This window comes from Oncorhynchus nerka, linkage group LG13 (genome assembly GCF_034236695.1).
Source record: "Oncorhynchus nerka isolate Pitt River linkage group LG13, Oner_Uvic_2.0, whole genome shotgun sequence".
NCBI lineage: Eukaryota > Metazoa > Chordata > Actinopteri > Salmoniformes > Salmonidae > Oncorhynchus > Oncorhynchus nerka.
This window is the reverse complement of record NC_088408.1, coordinates 83278518-83302225: the sequence shown is the minus strand read 5'-3', so window position 1 is coordinate 83302225 and position 23708 is coordinate 83278518. Positions and strand designations below refer to the sequence as shown.

General features: G+C 43.6%; 1 protein-coding gene across 1 annotated transcript in view; it reads right to left on the bottom strand.

The window, feature by feature from the left end:
- The window catches only part of LOC115140273 (tenascin-like), a 72998-nt gene that overhangs the window by 13321 nt on the left and 35969 nt on the right, over positions 1–23708 (bottom strand). Inside the window, exons 7-12 of the mRNA XM_029678555.2 lie at positions 21656–21925; positions 20752–20937; positions 10201–10290; positions 9202–9465; positions 4766–5041; positions 490–765 (exon numbers count right to left, since the gene is read on the bottom strand). Coding sequence (XP_029534415.1) covers positions 490–765; positions 4766–5041; positions 9202–9465; positions 10201–10290; positions 20752–20937; positions 21656–21925 — 1362 coding nt within the window. The remainder of the gene's footprint in view (positions 1–489; positions 766–4765; positions 5042–9201; positions 9466–10200; positions 10291–20751; positions 20938–21655; positions 21926–23708) is intronic.

Genomic DNA, 23708 nt, shown 5'->3' with positions numbered 1-23708 from the left:
TGGAACCACACAGGAGAGCTGACAGACGAGACAATGACAGGACAGTGAACACTGAACAGACATGATGAGGATGAGAAAAAACACCATGAGACCCATCACACACAGCTTTGGCACAAGACACACAAGGCAGCCGAAGCTGGTTTAAATAAAACATTCATGACAACCTAAGGACTCCATTCAATAGGCTAAATAAGTACCATTTGCAAAGTTAATTATAATTCTACCAGATTGCTGCCTTGAACAAATATTATGACACAATGTTATCAGGTTAGTAAACAAAAACGACTGCAACGATAAAGAAATGAGATAATTGTATAAACATTGACCCATTTTGACCCTATTTTCATGCTGTTATTGTAAGACTGCAAACTGACAACATGCAGAAAGAGAAAATATAGTTTACAATATTGAAAGCTGCTGCACACATTCCTAGCATCATCTATCCAGCAGCCCTACGCCCTATTGGTGGTGTGATGTCATACCATGTACCTGTTTTGGCCACCCCGGAGATAGAGTCTGAGTGCCGTCCAGAAATTACCCCATACAGCTCAATTTCGTACTCTGTGTCGTCAATTAGCTCAGTAAGCACTGTTGTTCTCTCCTCGCCGGGCACGACCACCTCTTGCGGAGAAGCGAGGTCGTCGCTAGTATCATTGATCACAATGACGAAACTATCAAAGAGGTTCTCTTCAGCCAACCAGGCCACTTTACAGCTGTCTGGGGTGATGTCAGAGACCAAGAGATGCTCCACGATGGGTTCAGCTTCTGAGTGATAAGGGAAGACATGTTGTTTCCATCCTCTTTAGGCCTCAAGAGCACTTTAGGAAGTGCTAATGAAGATTACAGAAGATCATTCACAGTTATTCCATATTGTATTTACTATAGACAATCATATGATCATGAAAGCAGAAATGTATGAAAGTGTGTATACTTATTTGAAATAGATGTAGTTCTGACCTTGTGATGTACTTGTCTATTAGTGTTCTTTATTATGTCATGTTTTATGCCCACCCCAGGAAGAGTAGCTACTACTTTTGCAGCAGGTCATTTGGATCCTAATAAAATATCAAATACTAGTTCTGGACCCATATCAATTTAGGGATCCATATGAGTCAAACGAGAAGAGTAGGTTTGCAAGATGAAAATAATTAAAAGTTGTGTTTCACCAGTATTAATTATGTAAGTTATAAATGTTCATACCACTTGTGTACCTATCACAGCCACTGTGGTGAGCATGAAGGGAAAGATATGTATTTTATTGGTGCAGGTAGGTATGTTGTTATTCACCAGCTAGTGTGATCAAATTCAATCCTCAGTTTATTGATGCTGTGACTGCAAAAATCTATCAGAAGAAAAGGAACATAAGAGACAGAAAGTCAGGGTTTGACTAGAGTTTTAAGAGTCTGGGTGACTACGTCATTGCAGATGGGTCTGTGCTTACAAAGAGTTGCAAAAAACAACAGTGTAAACTAGTCGTTACCAGTAGCTAATAATGCCTGATGAAAAGGAGAGGAGTGGAGCCAACAGGAGTCTACATCTGCTAGAGTCTACATCTGCTACAGTCTACAGCTGAGTCTACATTGTTTAGTCTACATTGGTTAGTCTACATCTGTTAGAGTCTACATCTGTTAGAGTCTAGAGCTGCTAGAGTCTAGAGCTGCTAGAGTCTACAGCTGCTAGAGTCTACAGCTGCTAGAGTCTACAGCTGCTAGAGTCTACAGCTGCTAGAGTCTACAGCTGCTAGAGTGTATAGCTGTAACAGCCAGAGAGAGAGGGTGTGCTAGCAGACTGGCCATCTGCACCATACAGACAGCAGTTTATTACAACTAAAGCTGCTTCCTGGAGATTCAGAGCTGCAGATGGATGGAATATGGGCCAGGGTGGTTCTAAAGTATTTCTGGTGTAGCTCTGTCCGAGAGACGGACAGTCAGACATAGACCGTGGACTGACCGTGCCGCCTCAGTGCTGCCTGACTAGATACAGGGACATGACTCGTTAGAACACTACAACAAACATTAGGTGCCTGAGCCAGTGTGAACCCAGAGGATTGGGCTGACGGGAAATGAGGGAACTGCTCAAGGCAGTTGTTGTGAGAAGAAGTGGTGGAAAATGAAAACCATATCACAAAAATCCCGGGTAGCTGTCACTCTTCGTTAGGAGTGGAGCAGGGCTTCTTTAGCTGGGCAGCTAGTCAGTCAAGGAAGCAGGGAGGGAGAGAGTGTGATAGAGGCCCCGGTAAAAAAGTAGTGCACTATTTATGGGAATAGGGTGCCATTTGGGATGCAACCCAGAAGTGGAAACATGTGCACCAGCCCCAGCATTCCCTGGCACCCCAACACCAGGCTCTAGCAGTCCCTGGCATCCCAACACCAGGCTCCAGCAGGCCCTGGCATCCCAACACCAGGCTCTAGCAGTCCCTGGCATCCCAACACCAGGCTCCAGCAGGCCCTGGCATCCCAACACCAGGCTCTAGCAGTCCCTGGCATCCCAACACCAGGCTCCAGCAGTCCCTGGCATCGCAACACCAGGCTCCAGGACACAGTGTCAATGTGAGCATGAGATTGAGGAGAAGAGTGGTCTGGAAGAGTAGCAGAGCGGTCTGGGAGAGGAGCAGAGAAGGTGTGGGAGAGGAGCAGAGTGGGTGTGGGAGAGGAGCAGAGCAGTCTGGGAAAGTAGCAGAGCGGGTGTGGGAGAGGAGCAGAACGGTCTGGGAGAGGAGCAGAACGGTCTGGGAGAGGAGCAGAGCAGTCTGGGAGAGGAGCAGAGCTTTCTGGGAGTGGAGCAGAGCAGTCTGGGAGTGGAGCCGAGAGGAGTAGAGCAGTCTGGGAAAGGAGTAGAGCGGGTGTAGGAGAGACGCAGAGCAGTCTGGGAGAGGAGCAGAGCGTTCTGGGAGAGGAGCAGAGCGGTCTGAGAGTGGAGCCGAGCAGAGCAGAGAAGAGCGGTCTGGGAGCGGAGCAGAGTGGGTGTGGGAGCGGAGCAGAGCGTGTGTGGGAGTTGAGCAGAGTGGTCTGGGAGAGGAGCAGAGTGGGAGCGAAGCAGAGAGGATGTGGGAGCGGAGCAGAGCGGGTGTGGGAGTTGAGCAGAATGGTCTGAGTCTAGGGAGAGAGGTGAACAAAGCCCTCACAGATTAGAAAAAAATCTTCTTACGGACTTGAAGAAACCATTAACTCTCTCGATCCATTTTTTTTATTTTTTTTATTTTTTACCTTCATTTTACTAGGCAAGTCAGTTAAGAACAAATTCTTATTTTCAATGACGGCCTAGGAACAGTGGGTTAACTGCCTGTTCAGGGGCAGAACGACAGATTTTGTACCTTGTCAGCTCGGGGATTTGAATTTACAACCTTTCGGTTACTAGTCCAACGCTCTACCCACTAGGCTACCCTGCCGCCCCATTTGCCGAATCGTCATTATGTGGGAACAGCTGAACTATAGTGTGCTTTGAGTGATACAATGATACAATACATACCTATATTGTTTATACCATGAGGATAACATGAAAAACGTGAAGAACTGTTTTAAATGAGCTTTGAAGAGATTGTTTGAAATAAATCTCGTTTATTCACTGGGAAAGTTACCAAATTAGTAGATGAGTGAGAAGTAATTTGAGGCAGGTTTTCAGTAGGTGAGGGAAGACCTCAAAAGAACAAAGCTATGTGTGCGATGTGTGTGCAGCCTGGCCTCTATATGTGTGTTTAGGGGAGAACGGGAGGTACCAGGGGTCTGACTGGTCTGAATGACAGCTATTATTCTCCATGGCAGCAGAAGTATGCAGAGGCCAGGTTCATCTAGGTACTCTATGCTGTCAAAAACAGATGGCTTGGCTAGGTCACCTAAATCTTAACTGACATCCACCTCGAATCCGAAATGAAAATGTTTTACTGAAACATAGACAACACTGCATGTGGATACGTATTATTACTTGTCACTGCTTATTCCTTTTGTACATTCTCATAGCACATGCCAAAGTCCTCAATGGTTTTAACAGCAAACAGGTAGGTAGTCTTGTTCACGCTCCGTTCAACGTTGTAATTCACAGAATGTGAATTGTTGATAATGACTACTATTGGTTGGATGGGAGAATTAATCAATGCACCTGTTGGGTTTATACTGTCAGTCAGTCAGTCACTACCCAGGGTACAGATCACAACACGTGGGTCGGCTGACATCTCAGAGATTCTCCAGACATGTTCTCTCATGGTACGCCCTGACAGGCACATACTGTACTGTAGTCTGCTTAGGGTGGCTCAAAGATGGATCCACTGCAGGCCAGGTCAGGCCTCATGTCAACTGAATGGGTTTTGTCTGGGTGGGGTGGTTCTATACTGTGGACGGTTGGTTTCGAAAATATATTTTACAGTCACTGCATCAAAGTGAGGGAAAGCCACATAATGGGTGATATGGTGTTGCTAGGTGATGATGGTTGAGGCATTTGAATGGCAAGAGGTTAAAACAGACTGGGGGTTTTGTATGGTGGAAATGACTAAGTAGCAAAGAACTTCCGCAGTGGCTGGACTGGTCATTTATCACCATTAGACAGTTATTGTAAGAAGAGATCAGAGGTAAAGTGCTGTTGGTGGGAAAACAGATAAATAAAGTTATATTGGTGTACAAATGGATAATAGGGTGTACACTACAGTATAAAGAGACAAAATGATACCATGAATTAAATCAAGCCTCTTTCAAGACGAGGGAGAAAAAGATTGTGATGTTAATTCAAATATTTAGTCAGACAGACAGAGGATTTACTAAGTGAGTGGTGATACCTGTGATGGTGTCTGCATAGACAGGCCCCAACAGGGCCCCCTTGAACAGCCCATACAGACTGACATTGTACCAGGTGGCGGGAGAGAGGCCTACGATGCCCAGGCTCTGGGCCGCATCTTGCAGGGTGTGGTTCTGCCAGTCTATCCCTGCCTCTGCGTCTGTCACCTCAACCACAAAGCCATCAAAGTCTCCCTCCTCAGTGACCCAGGACACCAGGAAGCTGTCCCACGACACGTCTGACACTGTCAGTTTGCCCAGCACAGGCTTCTCCTCCTCTGGAGGACGATAAACATGACAACAAACAACATCAAGACAACGTTAGGCAAACCACTCAATGTAAAACATAGATATAGATAGGCTGTGACCCGATTCTCCACCCTTTTTCATGAAATGTGCACTTCCACCATTTCAAAATGGTGAAAACTCCCTCTAGCCAATGCTTACAGCAATCCTATGCTTATAAAATCCACGACGGGGAGTGTACAAATCTACACCTTTGGAGAAGGGTGGAGAATTGGGACAAGGAAAATACAATACACATAAGAAAGCTGAGGGCTTGGAATGTGAAAAAGGCTGGTTATTGAAGACATAGCCTACAGATATTTCCCTGAAAACATTTCACTCAAATGACATGGCACACAATAAACAAGTATTGACCTCAAAGAAGAGAGTAGAGATGTTTGTAGACCCCAAGAAAGTTGTATTCAATCCATGAAGACAGTGTTAATTCAAGACTCCATAAAACCAAAAAAGACAACATGATTTTTGCTGGAAAAGATCGTTGAACCTGATAACCCAATCTCATTTCTATTTCAATAATTTATTTCCACATACAGATGTAGGATCTTAATTTGACCAGTTTCTCACAGCACAAAAATAATCGAGCAGCAACAGGTAATGTGTGGATTTAAATTAATGGACATTTTTGATAATTTATTTTTAGCTCGGGCAAATCAAGTCTGACATTTTAAATTGGAAATTAAAAACTTTAGAAGCCTTTTTAAACCTTGAATATACTACCATTTCCTGCAACAACAGGATGATCAAATTATTAAGTTCCAACATCTTTAAGACTCTGAAAGAAGTCCCTTTAGTGTATGTAAATGAACGTGGAGTGAAAGTGTGGATATGAAGACTCAATTTATTGTTGAGACAGACAGACAGACGCGCAGACAGACAGACAGACGCGCAGACAGACAGACAGACGCGCAGACAGACAGACAGACAGACAGACAGACAGACAGAGACAGACAGACAGACAGACAGACAGACAGACAGACAGACAGACAGACAGACAGACAGACAGACAGACAGACAGACACACACACACACACACACACACACACACACACACGCGGCCTGTCTCGCTTGTCTATTAATGGCTCTGAACAAGCCATTCATTTTTAAAAGTCCACTGTAGTCCGCTTGAGCAGAAGTACACAGTACACTTCAAACACATGGAGAAGCCATGCAGTAGCAGCAGTAGCAGCAGTACAGCAGAGAAAGGAGAACTGCCTAGCCCATTGTTAGCTGGAGGTGTCAGCAGAGTGAGATGCAGGGAAACATCAAGGCTACCATTATCCTATTTTCAAAGCACCTATGTTGGAGTGGGCAGAAAAATGTAGACTAAATGGAATGGAAGACAATGAGAATGGAATGAATGACATTTGATGGAAGGCAGGCGGAGACCAGCCAGGCCATTAATTGCTTGTGAAAGCTCACATGGGAAAAGAGATTGAACAGCATTACCAGAACATTTTATAATGTTGGAGTAGTTAGATTGAGACCATCAGGAGGGAGGGGATTGAGTCAGGCTCTTGTTGTATTCATTCTCTCTTTATATACTAGTCTATGAATGTTCATTTTACTGACACATACTAAACGATCAACATACGTCATGTCAATCAGTACCTAACATAAATCTGCATTCCAAATGGCACTCTGTTCCCTTTATAGTGCACTATATACACATTTTGGATCTTCATTTGATCACCATGTTGCAGGAGAACTTGTAAAACTTGTAGTGTAAAGTGTAAAGGCTTCAGACTTGATTTTCCCCTACGAAAAATGTATCAACCCTTACAAAATGTAATGAATTATAATCCACATAATAATTCACATTTCCTGTTGCTGCAGGATTATTTCCCTGCTGTAGCAAACTGCTTAAAATGAAGATCCTACATCTGAAGGGAATAGGGTGCCATGTGGGACGGATTGTCTCTTCTCCTTTTGTCAGGCAACAGAAACAACTGTGGCTGAGTCTGAGGTCTGGCCTTCAGAACATGCAGATGGAGTCGTGATGGGCTGAATGAAATTACTTATCGTCAAGATGAGACCATCTCAAAGACATGCAGGACATGCACTTTGTGCTCCATTTCTCAAATTGGAGGAGCAATTGGTCATGCAACATTCGTGCAAAATATTGTTGAACATGAAAACTTCACATAAAAAAGCACTCTATTTCTAGTCTTATTTATAGAGAAGTTCACGTAGGTGTATAAAACCGTCACCAAACTGCTAAAGAATATTGTTCTGTACAGCAGAATCTTCAAAAGGCTTTGTTTACACTCTAGGGTTATACTTCATATTCTGTGTGGTGTGCGCAGTACACTAAAGCCACGGACAAAATCATCTGGTGTGTTTAATCTATTATTCAAATGTGATTAATGACTCCTTTGACTATAGCTCAAGGTATTATCATTCAAACTGTTCTCTCTCATTGTGCCTGAGCCTTCCGTTTACACAAAGGCTCCCCACAGCTCCATGAGTCTGAATTTGCCGATTAGCCTAAGTTATAATACTGCAGCTGTACTGTCTCCTGATCTTCCTACATCAACAATACATGTCTGACTGCTGGAAGGATGTGGGAGGTTTATTATATCAAATCAATTTTGGTTTCTTGCTCAGCATTTGAAATAGCCTTAAGATTTTGAAGTTTTTTGTTCTGCAGAGGTATAATGTTGTTACTGGCTCACTCCAGTGGGACTCCAAACCCTTGAACTCTAATTCTTGTAATCCTTTCAACGCCAGATGACTGTCAAACACAAGTAAAGTCCAGGCCTGGGGGGTAAAAGGGTGGGACCCCCCCCCCCAGGGTGGGACCCCCCCCTCCCAATCCCTTTATATCCCTGTTAACGTGCAGCGTGCACTGCGTTTGCATTTTCTGTCTGGAATGGAGACGATAAAGTGTTGGAGGAACGACCGCTGCATGCTGATTAGAGGAGTGGTGATCTCGGAGCCAATGTTTTAACAGAGTATGTATCGTTTTATCTGACAGACCCACAATTCATCATGGTAAATTCATACAAAAACACAGAGGAGTGGGCTCACTCCACCAATTATCACATGAATGAGCTTTGTATGGAGCACACACACACACACACACACACACACACACACACACACACACACACACACACACACACACACACACACACACACACACACACACACACACACACACACACACACACACACACACCATTCTGAAAGTTGGCAGCATGTAACAAAGACCCAAACAAAAGACAGTCATTCTTATCCATACCAGCGTTTCCCTCTCACCATCTCAATTTTGCCCATAGCCAGACAGATTAATGGGTATCCCGTTACATAACTGGAGGACTTTCTTCTCAAATGTTTGGTTTGGAAGCATCCTGCTAAAAAGCTCAAAAGTGTTATAATCATCTTATTTTCCTTTCCTTGTTTTAGTAAAAAAGTAAACCCACGTGCAGTAAATGAAACAGAGACAGAGAGACTTAAAGAAAGTAGTAACAATGAATTCAATTCATTCCCTACTGCAGGTTTGGCTGCAGGACTGGAGAGCAAAATTGAATCGTTGATTAATGAGGAGAAGGCTGAACAAAACTTTACTGTAGAAAACTTCACGAAACACAGTCCAAACACAAAAAAATAGCTTTCTTACAGACTCCTACTATACAGCAGCCAAAACTGGCCTGTGAGTGGTTTCTTTTGGCCCCCCAAAGTTTTATCAAATAATTCTAATAATAATACATATATTTTGGAGGGGTTTCTGTGTCAACACAGTCATTGTCAACACAGTTATTTTAAATTACATTACATTTTAGACGTGACAATTCCATAAGGATTTGGCAAGAGAACAGAGACAGACTGGCACCCAGGCTAGAGTACTGTCCACACTGACCTGTGGCTAGAAAGCATGTAATAAGGGACCATGGAAATATAATCTAGATTGTTTTTCTATGTAAGGGACCAGGTTGGAAAGGTAGAGGGTTACTGTCGACACTGACATGTGGCTACTGCAGCATGATATCATATAAATAGATTGAGGGGACACTCAATATGTCCGAAAGTCCTCCCATTATAGCATTACTGACCTGAATGGGGATGCCTGCTCTATTTATTCTAATTCTATGAATTGGCTAAGAGGAGATAGCGGTGACCTGTCCACACCGACCTGTTGTTGCGGAGATGGTGGTGGGGCCGCTCTGCCTGCGTCCCCTCTCAGCAGTCAGGGTGATGGTGTACAACATGCCGGGCGTCAAGTTCCTCATGGTGTACTTGACGTCTATAGAGACGGGTGTCACCTCAGCCCTTCTCCCATCGGCTGACACGTACTCCAGCTTGTACTTGTCAATCTTAGCCACCGGCTTCTGCCACACCAGTACCATCTCAGTCTCAGAGGAAGACTCCACCTCCAGGTTCTTAGGAGCATCCAACGCTGAAGAGAAGAACATAGAAGGAGAATATATAATATAGAAGGAGAATATAGAAGGAGAATATAGAATATAGAAGGAAAATATAGAATATAGAAGGAGAATATAGAACACAGAAGGAGAGTATAGAATATAGAAGAAGAACATAGAATAAAGATGGAGAATATAGAAGGAAATACAGAATATTGAAGGAGAATATAGAATATAGAATATAGAAGGAGAATATAGAAGGAAAATATAGAATATTTAAGGAGACTATAGAATATAGAAGGAGAATATAGAATGTAGATGGAAAATATAGAATATAGAAGGAGAATATAGAACACAGGAGAGTATAGAATATAGAAGAAGAACATAGAATAAAGATGGAGAATATAGAAGGAAATACAGAATATAGAAGGAGAATATAGAATATAGAATATAGAAGGAGAATATAGAAGGAAAATATAGAATATTTAAGTAGACTATAGAATATAGAAGGAGAATATAGAATATACAAGGAAAATATAGAATATACAAGGAGAATATAGAACATACAAGGACAATATAGAAGGGGAGTATAGAATATAGAAGGAGAGTATATTTCAAATAGTGCAAGACAAGTGCAAATAACCATTTGTGAATTGTAGGAGGCAAATAGTCGAATGGGGGGTATTTTTAGTACATTATTACTACAATCCATAATCGTAAACAAAAACAATGTATTTCTTTACAATACAGAAAAAGGTCATAGCTCTCACCTGTAACAGCATTGGTGGTGGTAGGAAGGCTCTCACGCTCACTCTTCACAGCTGTCACTCCCATCCCATACTCTGTCCCAGCTCTCAGGCCTAAACAACACACAGACGAAGAACACTTATCGTACAGGATGTATGCAAACAGAGCATGAGAACAAAAACATGTTATTGTATTTTTAATATCAAATATTTATCAATGAAAACAATATGTTTAAAGTTCTATATTAAAACACCCAGCTGTTTGCAGGTGAAAAAGACCGAAGCTCTTCAAGGCTTTTAAAGCTACAGTGGGGAGAACAAGTATTTGATACAATGCCGATTTTGCAGGTTTTCCTACTTACAAAGCATGTAGAGGTCTGTAATTTTTATCATAGGTACACACAGAATCTAAAACAAAAATCCAGAAAATCACATTGTATGATTTTTAAGTAATTAATTTGCATTTTATTGCATGACATAAGTATTTGATCACCTACCAACCAGTAAGAATTCCGGCTCTCACAGACCTGTTAGTTTTTCTTTAAGAAGCCCTCCTGTTCTCCACTCATTACCTGTATTAACTTCTTAAGGTATCAGCATTTTCACTTTTGGATAAATAGCGTGCCCAATTTCAACTTCCTGCTACTAATGCCAATAATATAAGATATGCATAGTATTATTAGATTTGAATAGAAAACACTCTGTAGTTTCTAAAACTGTTTGAATCATGTCTGTGGGTATAACAGAACTTATGTAGCAGGCAAAACCCCGAGGACTAACCGTTCAGAATTTTTAGGTCTCTGTCTGTTCAGTGAGTTCTCATTGGGAAACGATATTTCTTAGGACCTTGTTTTCAGTTCCTACCGCTTCCACTTCAGTCTTTGGAATTTGATTGAGGTTATTATTTTGTGCAATGAAGAAGTACGGCCATCTAGGAACTGCGTAACACTGTTGAGAGTTGCGCAGGACTTGAAAAGTAGCTTGGTTTGTTGTCTTCCTGAATTGAACACAGATAGACCCGTCTTCAATTTGATCTATTATTAACGTTTAAAAATACCTAAAGTTGTATAACAAAAGTAGTTTGAAATGTTTGGCAAAGTTTACAGGCAACTTTTGAAATATTTTGTAGTGACGTTGCGCAATTTGGAAGCTGTTTTTTCTGGATCAAACGCGGCAAATAAATGGACATTTTGGATATATATGGACGGAATTAATCGAACAAATGGACCAATTGTGATGTCAATCAAACAGACTCAATCAAACAGACATCAGGGATAAAATTGTAGACCTGCACAAGGCTGGGATGGGCTACAGGACAATAGGCAAGCAGCTTGGTGAGAAGGGAACAACTGTTGGCGCAATTATTAGAAAATGGAAGAAGTTCAAGATGACGGTCAATCACCCTCAATCTGGAGCTCCATGCAAGATCTCACCTCGTGGGGCATCAATGATCATGAGGAAGGTGAGGGATCAGCCCAGAACTACACGGCAGGACCTGATCAATGACCTGAAGAGAGCTGGGACCACAATCTCAAAGAAAACCATTAGTAACACACTACACCGTCATGGATTAAAATCCTGCAGCGCACGCAAGGTCCCCCTGCTCAAGCCAGCGCATGTCCAGGCCCGTCTGAAGTTTGCCAATGACCATCTGGATGATCCAGAAGAGGAATGGGAGAAGGTCATGTGGTCTGATGAGACAAAAATAGAGCTTTTTGGTCTAAACTTCACTCGCCGTGTTTGGAGGAAGAAGAAGGAGTACAACCCCAAGAACACCATCCCAACCGTGAAGCATGGAGGTGGAAACATCATTATTTGGGGATGCTTTTCTGCAAAGGGGACAGGAAGACTGCACTGTATTGAGGGGAGGATGGATGGGGCCATGTACCGCGAGCTCTTGGCCAACAACCTCCTTCCCTCAGTAAGAGCATTGAAGATGGGTCGTGGCTGGGTTTTCCAGCATGACAACGACCCGAAACACACAGCCAGGGCAACTAAGGAGTGGCTCCATAAGAAGCATCTCAAGGTCCTGGAGTGGCCTAGCCAGTCTCCAGACGTGAACCCAATAGAACATCTTTGGAGGGAGCTGAAAGTCTGTATTGCCCAGCGACAGCCACGAAACCTGATAGATCTGGAGAAGGTCTGTATGGAGGAGTGGGCCAAATTCCCTGCTGCAGTGTGCAAACCTGGTCAAGAACTACAGGAAACGTATGATCTCTGTAATTGCAAACAAAGGTTTCTGTACCAAATATTAAGTTCTGCTTTTCTGATGTATCAAATACTTATGTCATGCAATAAAATGCCAATTGATTACTTAAAAATCATACAATGTGATTTTCTGGATTTTTGTTTTAGATTCCATCCCTCACATTTGAAGTGTACCTATGATTTTAAAAAATCAGACCTCTACATGCTTGGTAAGTAGGAAAACTTGCAAAATTGGCAGGGTATCAAATACTTGTTCTCCCCACTGTATAGTTGAAGTTGTGCCTTCAAAAGCTAGTCACAGTTAAAAGTTGTTCAAGCAGGAAAATGGATAATCAACTTCTAGCAAACTCCACATAATAAACATTGGTCTGTCTGACATTTGAAGATTGTTGTGATTGTAGCTGCTACATCTGGACAATAGATTTTATTACCAGACTTCTCTGGTCTCTACTCCTCCCGTTACGGGGTCTGAGACGCCGAAGTTTCCCACCATTAGCTCTGACAAATTGAACACCCTAGTCATTGGCGACTCCATTACCCGCAGTATTAGACTTAAAGCTAATCATCCAGCGATCATATACTGTTTACCAGGGGGCAGGGCTACCGATGTTAACCTTTTGCGTGTAGGGGGCAGTATTTTCATTTTTGGCTAAAAAACGTACCCATTTGAAACGGCCTATTTCTCAGCCCCAGAAACTAGAATATGCATATAATTGTCAGATTAGGCTAGAAAACACTCTAAAGTTTCCAAAACTGAAAAAAATATTGTCTGTGAGTACAACAGAACTGATATTGCAGGCGAAAACCTGAGGAAAATCCAATCAGGAAGTGCCTCTTATTTAGAAAACACTCTGTTCCTATGCATTCCTTTCCTCCATTTAAAGGGATATCAACCAGATTCCCTTTTCTATGGCTTCCCTAAGGTGTCAACAGTCTTTAGACATAGTTTCAGACTTTTATTTTGAAAAATGAGCGTGAAAGATCACATTGCGTAAGTGGATAGGTGGGGGCTCTCGGAGTGAGTTTTGAGCTACAGAGTAAAGCGGCCGTTGTTTCTCCCGGTGTTATTGAAAAACCTACACACCCGGTTGATATATTATCGAATATATTTTTTTTTTAAACCTGAGGATTGATTATAAAAAATGTTTGACATGCTTCTGTGGACATTATGGATAATAATATTTTTGTACGTATGGAACATTTCTGGGATGTTTTTTATTTCAGCTCATGAAACATGGGACCAACACTTTACATGGAACATTTCTGGGATGTTTTTTATTTCAGCTCATGAAACATGGGACCAACACTTTACATGTTGTGGTTAATTTCCATGTAAAATGTTCCACTTTACATGACCGCTCTTTCCTGTGGATTTCTGAACATAACGCGACAAACAAACAGAGGTATTTTGGGTATAAAAATAATCTTTATGGAACAAAAGGAACATTTGTTGTGTAACTGGGAGTCTCGTGAGTGAAAACATCCGAAGATCATCAAAGGTAAACGATTAATTTGATTGCTTTTCTGATTTTCGTGACCTAGCTACTTAATGTGTACATAATGTTTTGTGGTGCTATCGATAAACGTACACAAACGCTTGGATTGCTTTCGCTGTAAAGCATAATTTCAAAATCTGAGACAACAGGATTAACAAAAGGCTAAACTGTGTTTTGCAATATTGCACTTGTGATTTCATGAATATTAATATTTTTTAGTAATATTATTTGACTGTGGCGCTATGCTATTCAGCGGTTGCTGACGAAAATGATCCCGCTAACGGGATGGGTAGCGTCAAGAAGTTAAGGCAAATCTGAAAATGGTACTGGCTAAAGCTAAAACTGGCGAGTGTAGAGAGTATAGAGATATTGTTATCCACGTCGGCACCAACGATGTTAGGATGAAACAGTCAGAGGTCACCAAGTGCAACATAGCTTCCGCCTATACATCAGCTAGAAAGATGTCGGCATCGAGTAATTGTCTCTGGCCCCCTCCCAGTTAGGGGAGTGATGAGCTCTACAGCAGAGTCTCAAAACTCAATCGCTGGTTGAAAACTGTTTTCTGCCCCTCCCAAAAGATAGAATTTGTAGATAATTGGCCCTCTTTCTGGGACTCACCCACAAACAGGACCAAGCCTGGTCTGTTGAGGAGTGATGGACTCCATCCTAGCTGGAGGGGTGCTCTCATCTTATCTACCAACATAGACAGGGCTCTAACTCCTCTAGCTCCACAATGAAATAGACTGCAAGCCAGGCAGCAGGCTGTTAGCCAGCCTGCCAGCATAGTGGAGTCTGCCACTAGCACAGTCAGTGTAGTCAGCTCAGCTATTCCCATTGAGACTGTGGCTGTGCCTCGACCTAGGTTGGTCAAAACTAAACATGGCGGTGTTCTCCTTAGCAATCTCACTAGAATAAAGACCTCCTCCATTCCTGCCATTATTGAAAGAGATCGTGATACCTCACATCTCAAAATAGGGCTACTTAATGTTAGATCCCTCACTTCAAAGGCAGTTATAGTCAATGAACTAATCACTGATCATAATCTTTATGTGATTGGCTTGACTGAAACATGGCTTAATCCTGATGAATTTACTGTGTTAAATGAGGCCTCACCTCCTGGTTACACTAGTGACAATATCCCCCGTGCATCCCGCAAAGGCGGAGGTGTTGCTAACATTTATGATAGCAAATTTCAATTTACAAAACAACCCCCAACCTTTTTCGTCTTTTGAGCATCTAGTCATGAAATGTATGCAGCCTACTCAATCACTTTTTATAGCTACTGTTTACAGGCCTCCTGGGCCATATACAGCATTCCTCATTGAGTTCCCTGAATTCCTATCGGACCTTGTAGTCATAGCAGATAATATTCAAATTTTTGGTGATTTTAATATTCACATGGAAAAGTGCACAGACCCACTCCCAAAGGCTTTCGGAGCCATCATCGACTCAGTGGGTTTTGTCCAACATGTCTCTGGACCTACTCACTGTCACAGTCACAGTCAAACTCTGGACCTAGTTTTGTACCGTGGAATAAATGTTGTGGATCTTAATGTTTTTCCTCATAATCCTGGACTATCGGACCACCATTTTATTACGTTTGCAATCGCAACAAAAAATCTGCTCAGACCCCAACCAAGGAGCATCAAAAGTCGTGCTATAAATTATCAGACAACCCAAAGATTCCTTGATGCCCTTCCAGACTCCCTCTGCCTACCCAAGGACGTCAGAGGACAAAAATAAGTTAACCACCTAATTGAGGAACTAAATTTAACCAATACCCAAGATGCAGTTGCACCCCTAAAAACTAAAAACATTTGTCATAAGAAACTAGCTCCCTGGTATACAGAAAATACCCGAGCTCTGAAGTAAGCTTCCAGAAAATTGGAACAGAAATGGCGCCACACCAAACTGGAAGTCTTCCGACTAGCTTGGAAAGACAGTACCGTGCAGTATCGAAGAGCCCTCACTGCTGCTCCACCAAACTGGAAGTCTTCCGACTAGCTTGGAAAGACAGTACCGTGCAGTATCGAAGAGCCCTCACTGCTGCTCCAGGAAGTCTTCCGACCAGTGCAGTATCGAAGAGCCCTCACTGCTGCTCCACCAAACTGGAAGTCTTCCGACTAGCTTGGAAAGACAGTACCGTGCAGTATCGAAGAGCCTTCAAGCTGCATACTGGACCCTATTCCAACTAAACCACTGAAAGAGCTGCTTCCTGTGCTTGGCCCTCCTATGTTGAACATAAAAAACGGCTCTCTATCCACTGGATGTGTACCAAACTCACTAAAAGTGGCAGTAACAAAGCCTCTCTTGAAAAAGCCAAACCTTGACCCAAAAATATAAAAAACTGATCAGCCTATATCGAATCTTCCATTCCTCTCAAAAATGTTAGAAAAAGTTGTTGCACCGCAACTCACTGCCTTCCTGAAGACAAACAACGTATATGAAATGCTTCAGTCTGGTTTAGGACCCCATCAAAGCACTGAGACTGCACGTGTGAAGGTGGTAAATGACCTTTTAATGGCGTCAGATTGAGGCTCTGCATCTGTCCTCGTGCTCCTAGACCTTAGTGCTGCTTTTGATACCATCGATCATCGAGAGATTGGAAACCCAAATTGGTCAACACGGACAAGTTCTGTCCTGGTTTAGATCTTATCTGTCGGAAAGATATCATTTTGTCTCTGTGAATGGTTTGTCGGCTGCTAGAATCCTGACTAGAACCAAAATATTGGATCATATTACTCCAGTGCTAGTCTCCTTACACTGGCTTCCTGTCAAGGCAAGGGTTGATTTCAAGGTTTTACAAGACGCAGGCCTCCTAATTATCCATAGAATTTCTAAGCTGGAGGCAGGGCTTTCTCCTATAGAGCTCTATTTTTATGGAATGGTCTGCCTACCCATGTGAGAGACACAGACTCAGTCTCAACCTTTAAGTCTTTACTGAAGACTCATCTCTTCAGTACATCATATGATTGAGTGTAGTCTGGCCCAGGAGTGTGAAGGTGAACGGAAAGGCTCTGGAGCAACGAAAAGCCCTTGCTGTCTCTGCCTGGATGGTTCCCCTCTCTCCACTGGGATTTTCTGCCTCTAACCCTATTACAGGACCTGAGTCACTGGATTACTGGTGCTCTTCCATGCCGTCCCTAGGAGGGGTATGTCACTTGAGTGGGTTGAGTCACTGACGTGATCGTCCTTTCTGGGTTGGTGCCCCCCTTGGGTTGGGCCGTGGCGGAGATCTTGGTGGGCTATACTCGGCCTTGTCTCAGGATGGTAAGTTGGTGGTTGAAGATATCCCTCTAGTGGTGTGGGTGCTGTGCTTTGGCAAAGTGGGTGGGGTTATATCCTGCCTGTTTGGCCCTGTCCGGGGGTATCATCGGATGGGGCCACAGTGTCTCCTGACCCCTCCTGTCTCAGCCTCCAGTATTTATGCTGCAGTAGTTTATGTGTCGGGGGGCTAGGGTCAGTCTGCTATATCTGGAGTACTTCTCCTGCCTTTTCCGGTGTCCTGTGTGAATTGAAGTATGCTCTCTCTAATTCTCTCTTTCTTTCTTTCTTTCTTTCTTTCTTTCTTTCTTTTTTTCTTTCTTTTTCTTTCTTTCTTTCTTTCTTTCTTTCTTTCTTTCTTTCTTTCTTTCTTTCTTTCTTTCTTTCTCTTGGAGGACCTGAGCCCTAGGACCATGCCTCAGGACTACCTGGCATGATGACTCCTTGCTGTCCCTAGTCCACCTGGCCATTTTGCTGCTCCAGTTTCCACTGTTCTGCCTGCGGCTATGGAACCCTGACCTGTTCGCCGGACATGCTACCTGTCCCAGACCTGCTGTTTTCAACTCTCTTGAGACAGCAGGAGCAGAAGAGATACTCTTAATGATTGGCTATGAAAAGCCAACTGACATTTACTCCTGAGGTGCTGACTTGTTGCACCTTCGACAACTACTGTGATTATTATTTGACCATGCTGGTCATTTATGAACATTTGAACATCTTGGCCATGTTCTGTTATAATCTCCAGCCGGCACAGCCAGAAGAGGACTGGCCACCCCTCATAGCTTGGTTCCTCTCTAGGTTTCTTCCTAGGTTTAGGCCTTTCTAGGGTGTTTTTCCTAGCCACCGTGCTTCTACACCTGCATTGCTTGCTGTTTGGGGTTTTAGGCTGGGTTTCTGTACAGCACTTTGAGATATCAGCTGATGTAAGAAGGGCTATATAAATCAATTTGATTTGATTTGATTTAATTGCCTTGCTAATAGATTGAAGCATAATTGGGTTTATTTCAGCCTCTTCAGTTTGGAACCTCTATCTGCTCTGGTTGATCTAGAAGAGGTGCTATATGGGGCAGAAACAACATTTGCTATGATATAAGAGGCTTTGAGATCCTTTTAGTCCGGCTATGTGGCCGCGCTGTGCGGTGCAATTAAGAGCCCTCAGTCCAACGGCCTTCATTTCCTTTATTAACTCCCACAGAGGTCACTAGGCAACCAGGCACAAGAAGCATGAAATTACACCTAACGCAGAGGAAACTCATTATCAATAAAATCACAAGCGTGAAGGCAATTACAGATAATAACTGTGTGAAAAAAGTGCTGAGGTTTGTGAGGAGCGGAGAGGAGCGGAGGGGGACCGGGGAGGCCAGTCAGCTGAATAGAAGCACTGGATGCATCCCAAATGGCACCTCATTCCATATATAGTGCACTACTTCTGACCAGAACCTATAGGCAGATGGTCCCTGATCAAAAGTAGTGCACTATATAGGGAATAGGATGGCATTTTGGGACACAGCCAATGCCTTATTTACAGGGGATGGGTCTCCCAAGAACAAAGAACGGGCCCCAGACAAAGACACTATTACCCGTTTGGAACTTTTTTTTTTCTCAGCCAGGGAGCTTAATCCGTTGATGCAGTGGCACATGGTATACAAAAAGAGTCTGTCCGCCCGCCGGACTCAAAACATGGAGTATAATGGGAACCGGTGCAGGAGGATAAAAATAGGCCCTCCCTGCATTTCTTGTTAAACCAGGATGAATCTCACATTGAAGTAGTAGTGTTATTCCATTTAAGGCCTGAATGCAATCTCCCTTGAGCTGTCTTCTAATAAAGTGGGGGTCTTTTGTGGCCGGACAAACGTTTGATGACAGAAAAACAAAGCAGCCCATCTGTAAATAAGTGTATTGAATTTAATAATGACAATTTAGAAGGAGGGCCGCAAACGCTTGGCAGCAGAACAGTTGGCAGAGCGAGGCTGCCGTTTACATTGAAAAACAATATACACTATATATACAGCAATACGTGGACACCCCTTCAAATTAGTAGATTCAGCTATTTCATCCTCACCCATTGCTGACAGGTGTATAACATCAAGCACACAGCAATGCAATCTCCATAGACAAATATTGGCAGTAGAATGGCCTTACTGAAGAGCTCAGTGACTTTCAAGGTGGCACCGTCATAGGATGCCACCTTTCCAACAAGTCAGTTCGTCAAATTTCTACCCTGCTAGAGCTGCCCCGGTCAACATATGTGCTGTTATTGTGAAATGGAAACGTCTAGAAGCAACAATGGCTCAGCCGCAAAGTGGGAGGACACACAAGCTCACAGAACGTGACCGGCGAGTGCTGAAGTACGTAATGTGATAAAAACCTCCTCGGTTGCAACACTCACTACTGAGTTCCAAACTGCCTGTGGAACAACGTCAGCACAAGAACAGTTCGTCGGAAGCTTGATGAAATGGGTTTCCATGGCCGAGCAGCCGCACACAAGCCTAAGATGACTATGCTCAATGCCAGGCGTTGGCTGGAGTGGTGTAACATCCGCTGTCATTGGACACTGGAGCAGTGGAATCGTGTTCTCTGGAGTAATGAATCACTCTACACCATCTGGCAGTCCGATGGACGAATCTGGGTTTGGCAGATGTCAGGAGAATGCTACCTGCCCCAATGCATAGTGCCAACTGTAAAGTTGGTGGAGGAGGAATAATGGTCTAGGGCTTTTTCATGGTTCGGGCTAAGCCCCTTAGATCCAGTGAAGGGAAATCTTAAGGCTACAGCATACCACAATGAATCTGTGCTTCCAAAATTGTGGAAACATTTTTGGGAAGGCCCTTTCCTGTTTCAGCATGTCAATGGCCCCGTGCACAAAGCGAGGTGCATACAGAAATGTTTTGTCAAGATCGGTATGGAAGAACTTGATTGGCCTGCACAGAGCCCTGACCTCAATCCCATCGAACACCTTTGGGATGAATTGGAATGCTGACTGCGAGCCAGGCCTAATTGCCCAACATCAGTGCCCGACTTCACTAATGCTCTTGTGGCTGAATGGGTGCAAGTACCCGCAGCAATGTTCCAACATCTAGTGGAAAGCCTTCCCAGAAGAGTGGAGGCTGTTGTAACAGCAAAGGGGGACCAACTCCATATTAATGCCCATGATTTTGGAATGAGATGTTTGACGAGCAGGTGTCCACATACTTTTGGTCATGTAGTGTATATTAATTTACACAAAGACAGGACGGTTGTTTTATAGCTGTTCTCACATTGATTGTTTTTTTTAAGAGGTAACAACAAAAATATCTAAAAACTGAAAATTCACAGATATTACACAACACCACCACCAAAAGCATCCTGTTATAACTAGACTAGTGGAGGGGCTCTGTCTTACCAGTGATCTTGAACAAAGGAAAAGGAGCAGTTGCCACTACCTTGCTCTACAACCAAGGTGCATGAACTGAGGAGTAAACGGAAGAGAAGAGGAATTCTTGGAAGAGGAACTCTTGGAAGGCAGTTGGAGTTGATAAAAACACATAGTCATTGATATAACTAACACATTTCGGCCCTTACAGTTCATCAGGGTTTTACAGATATGTAGTAAAATGAGATCACTTACCAGTGATCTTGGCCTGGGTGGTGTCCAGGGGTCCGGTAGGGAACAACAGCTCTCCATGGTCTCCTCCAGAGAGGGGGCCATATTTGATGCGGTAGTTGTCTACTTGAGCCTGGCTGTTCTTCCACTCCAGAGTAATGCTCTCGTCAGTCAGCTCTACCGTCTGCAGGTCCCGCGGGGCATCCAGGTCTGGAACACATCCAGTCATAGATCAGGCCGGGGGGAATGTCATGATCCCCTCGCAAATACAATACGATGTGTGGTCCAGACCCCAGTTGAGAACAGACCAACACTTTTTTATCGCCGGTTAGTATGTTTGCCTAGGATGTGGCCCCCTGGGCAAAATGACTTTGACACCCCTGGCCTAGTTGATCAAAGATACTGGACAGTTTTTCATCTATTTTTTAAGCTTATTGGATGTTTATTTTAATTCAATCTAAATGTATAACAGCTAAAGGGTAAGACATGAACATATAAACAGTTCAATAATCAACATTACCTTTATTCTAATCAAAGACCCAGCAAAAAAATTATTACACATCCATCATTTTGATATTGTGCTGTTTAAAGAGATCCACACTTCCAGCCACTTTCCCCAAATTCCCATGTTTTCCAGAAATCCCAGTTGAACGGTTTCCAGATTTCCTGCTTATTCCCTCCCGATTCAGGTTTTTCCAGAAATCCCAGTTGGAGCATTCTTGGATATCCTGTTTATTCCCTCCCGATTCCAGGTTTTTCCAAAAATCCCAGTTGGAGCATTCTTGGATATCCTGTTTATTCCCTCCTAATTGAAAGATTTCTGGAAAACTTTTGCAACCCTAGTGTTGTATAGTTTGCTTGTCCCTAATGGGCCCTGGTGCACTATAAATGGAATAAGGTGCCAAATGGAATACAACTCTTGTCTCACCTGTTAGGAAGGTCTCAGATACAGGCACGCTGGTCATCTCTCCCCTCTTGGCCATGAGCGATACCTCATACTCTGTGTCGGGGTTCAGGCTGCCCAGGTGGTGCTGTGTGTCGCTGGAGGACAGCTCCACTGTGTTCCTGTCTGAGGGGTTGTCGCTGGGCCCATAGGACACTCTCACCCCATCCACCATGGCCACAGGCAAGACCCAGGTCACCAGCGCTGTGGTGTCCGTTACATCACGCAAATTCACCTCTCTAGGAGAATCGATCTCTGGGGATAGAGGAGGTGGTGGTGGGGGGGGGGGGGGGGTGAATACAGGGTGCGATATGAATACAGCTCTATGGTACGTGGTGAAATGTATTGCACTATATAGGGAATAGGGTGCAGTTTGGGTCGCATCCCAGGACTGAGAACATTTAGTTAGCATTCATGATGTTTTTCATGTAGAGCAGCATTTCCCAAACTAAGTCCTCGAGTCCCCAGGGGGTACACATTTTGGTTTTTGCCATAACACTACACAGCTGATTCAAATGATCAAAGCTTGATGATTAGTTGATTATTTTAATCAGCTGTGTAGTGCAAGAGCAAAAACCAAAACGTGCACCCCTTGGGGTCTCGAGAACAGAGTTTGGTCAGAGAACGGGGTTTATTAAGGCAGGTTGTCTATTTTTAATAAGGTGATACTCGGTGCAGGTGTCCTGGTAAAAGGCCATGGATAGGGCAGAGAGACTTGGAATATGATTTAAAGAGTTTAAGCTCTCATCAGAGCCTTTGTTACAGGGTTGAATATGAATAGTGACAGGATTTACTACCAATAATCATTTGAAAATGAACTATGTTTTCTTTTAGGCATCCATGCATAACGTTATTAATTTAAGTACAGATCAAAACCCAGAGCATGAAAGGCACTTTCCCTAGATTATGATGGAATTGATTTGTCACAATTAGCAACTTCAGGAAAGTCAACCTTCTGCAGAAGAAAGATAAAACAGGGAATCTGCACTGGAGCTTAACATAGATTTAACCGCCAATGAGATTGGCTGGCTGTGTGTGTGTGTGTGTGTGTGTGTGTGTGTGTGTGTGTGTGTGTGTGTGTGTGTGTGTGTGTGTGTGTGTGTGTGTGTGTGTGTGTGTGTGTGTGTGTGTGTGTGTGTGTCGTTAAAGGGTTGTGAGTGTTTCCTGGGAGGATGATGGCTTCCCATGAGCCGGAGTGGTCCCTCCCTCCCTCCCACATAAACACACACCATGGGGGAGGGGATGTGGGAGGGCATGGGGGAGGGGATCTCTCCATGCAATTAGACCCACAGAATGCTAATCCCACTACACTATGTCTATGTGACTATTAAAACCTACCCTAATCAGAAACCATGTATAGATGGCGGAATTCGCACAAAGCTGAATGTGCGAGCCATCACATTCAATGATGGAAAGATGACTAGGAATATAGCCGAATATAAACAGTGTAGTTATTCCCTCTGCAAGGCAATCAAGCAAGTGGAATGTTGGTATAGGGACAAAGTAGAGTTGCAATTCAACGGCTCAGACACGAGACGTATGTGGCAGGGTCTACAGGCAGTTATGGACAACAAAAAGAAACCCAGCCAAGTCACGGGCACCGACGTCTTGCTTCCAGAAAAACTAAACACCATTGCCCGCATTGAGGATAATACAGTGCCACCGACGCGGCCCGCTACCAGAGACTACGGGCCTCCCTCTCCTTCTCCGTGGCCGACGTGAGTAAGACATTTAAACGTGTTAACCCTCGCAAGGCTGCTGGCCCAGACGGCATCCTTAGCCGCGTCCTCAGAGCATGCGCAGACCAGCTGGCTGGTGTGTTTACGGACATATTCAATTGCTCCCTATCCCAGTCTGCTGCACCCACATGCTTCAAGATGGCTACCATTTTTCCTATACCCAAGAAGGCAAAGATAACTGAACTAAATGAATATCGCGTCGTAGCACTCACCTCTGTCATCCTGGAGTGCTTTGAGAGACTAGTCAAGGATCATCTCACCTCCACCTTACTTGCCACCCTAGGCCCACTTCAGTTTGC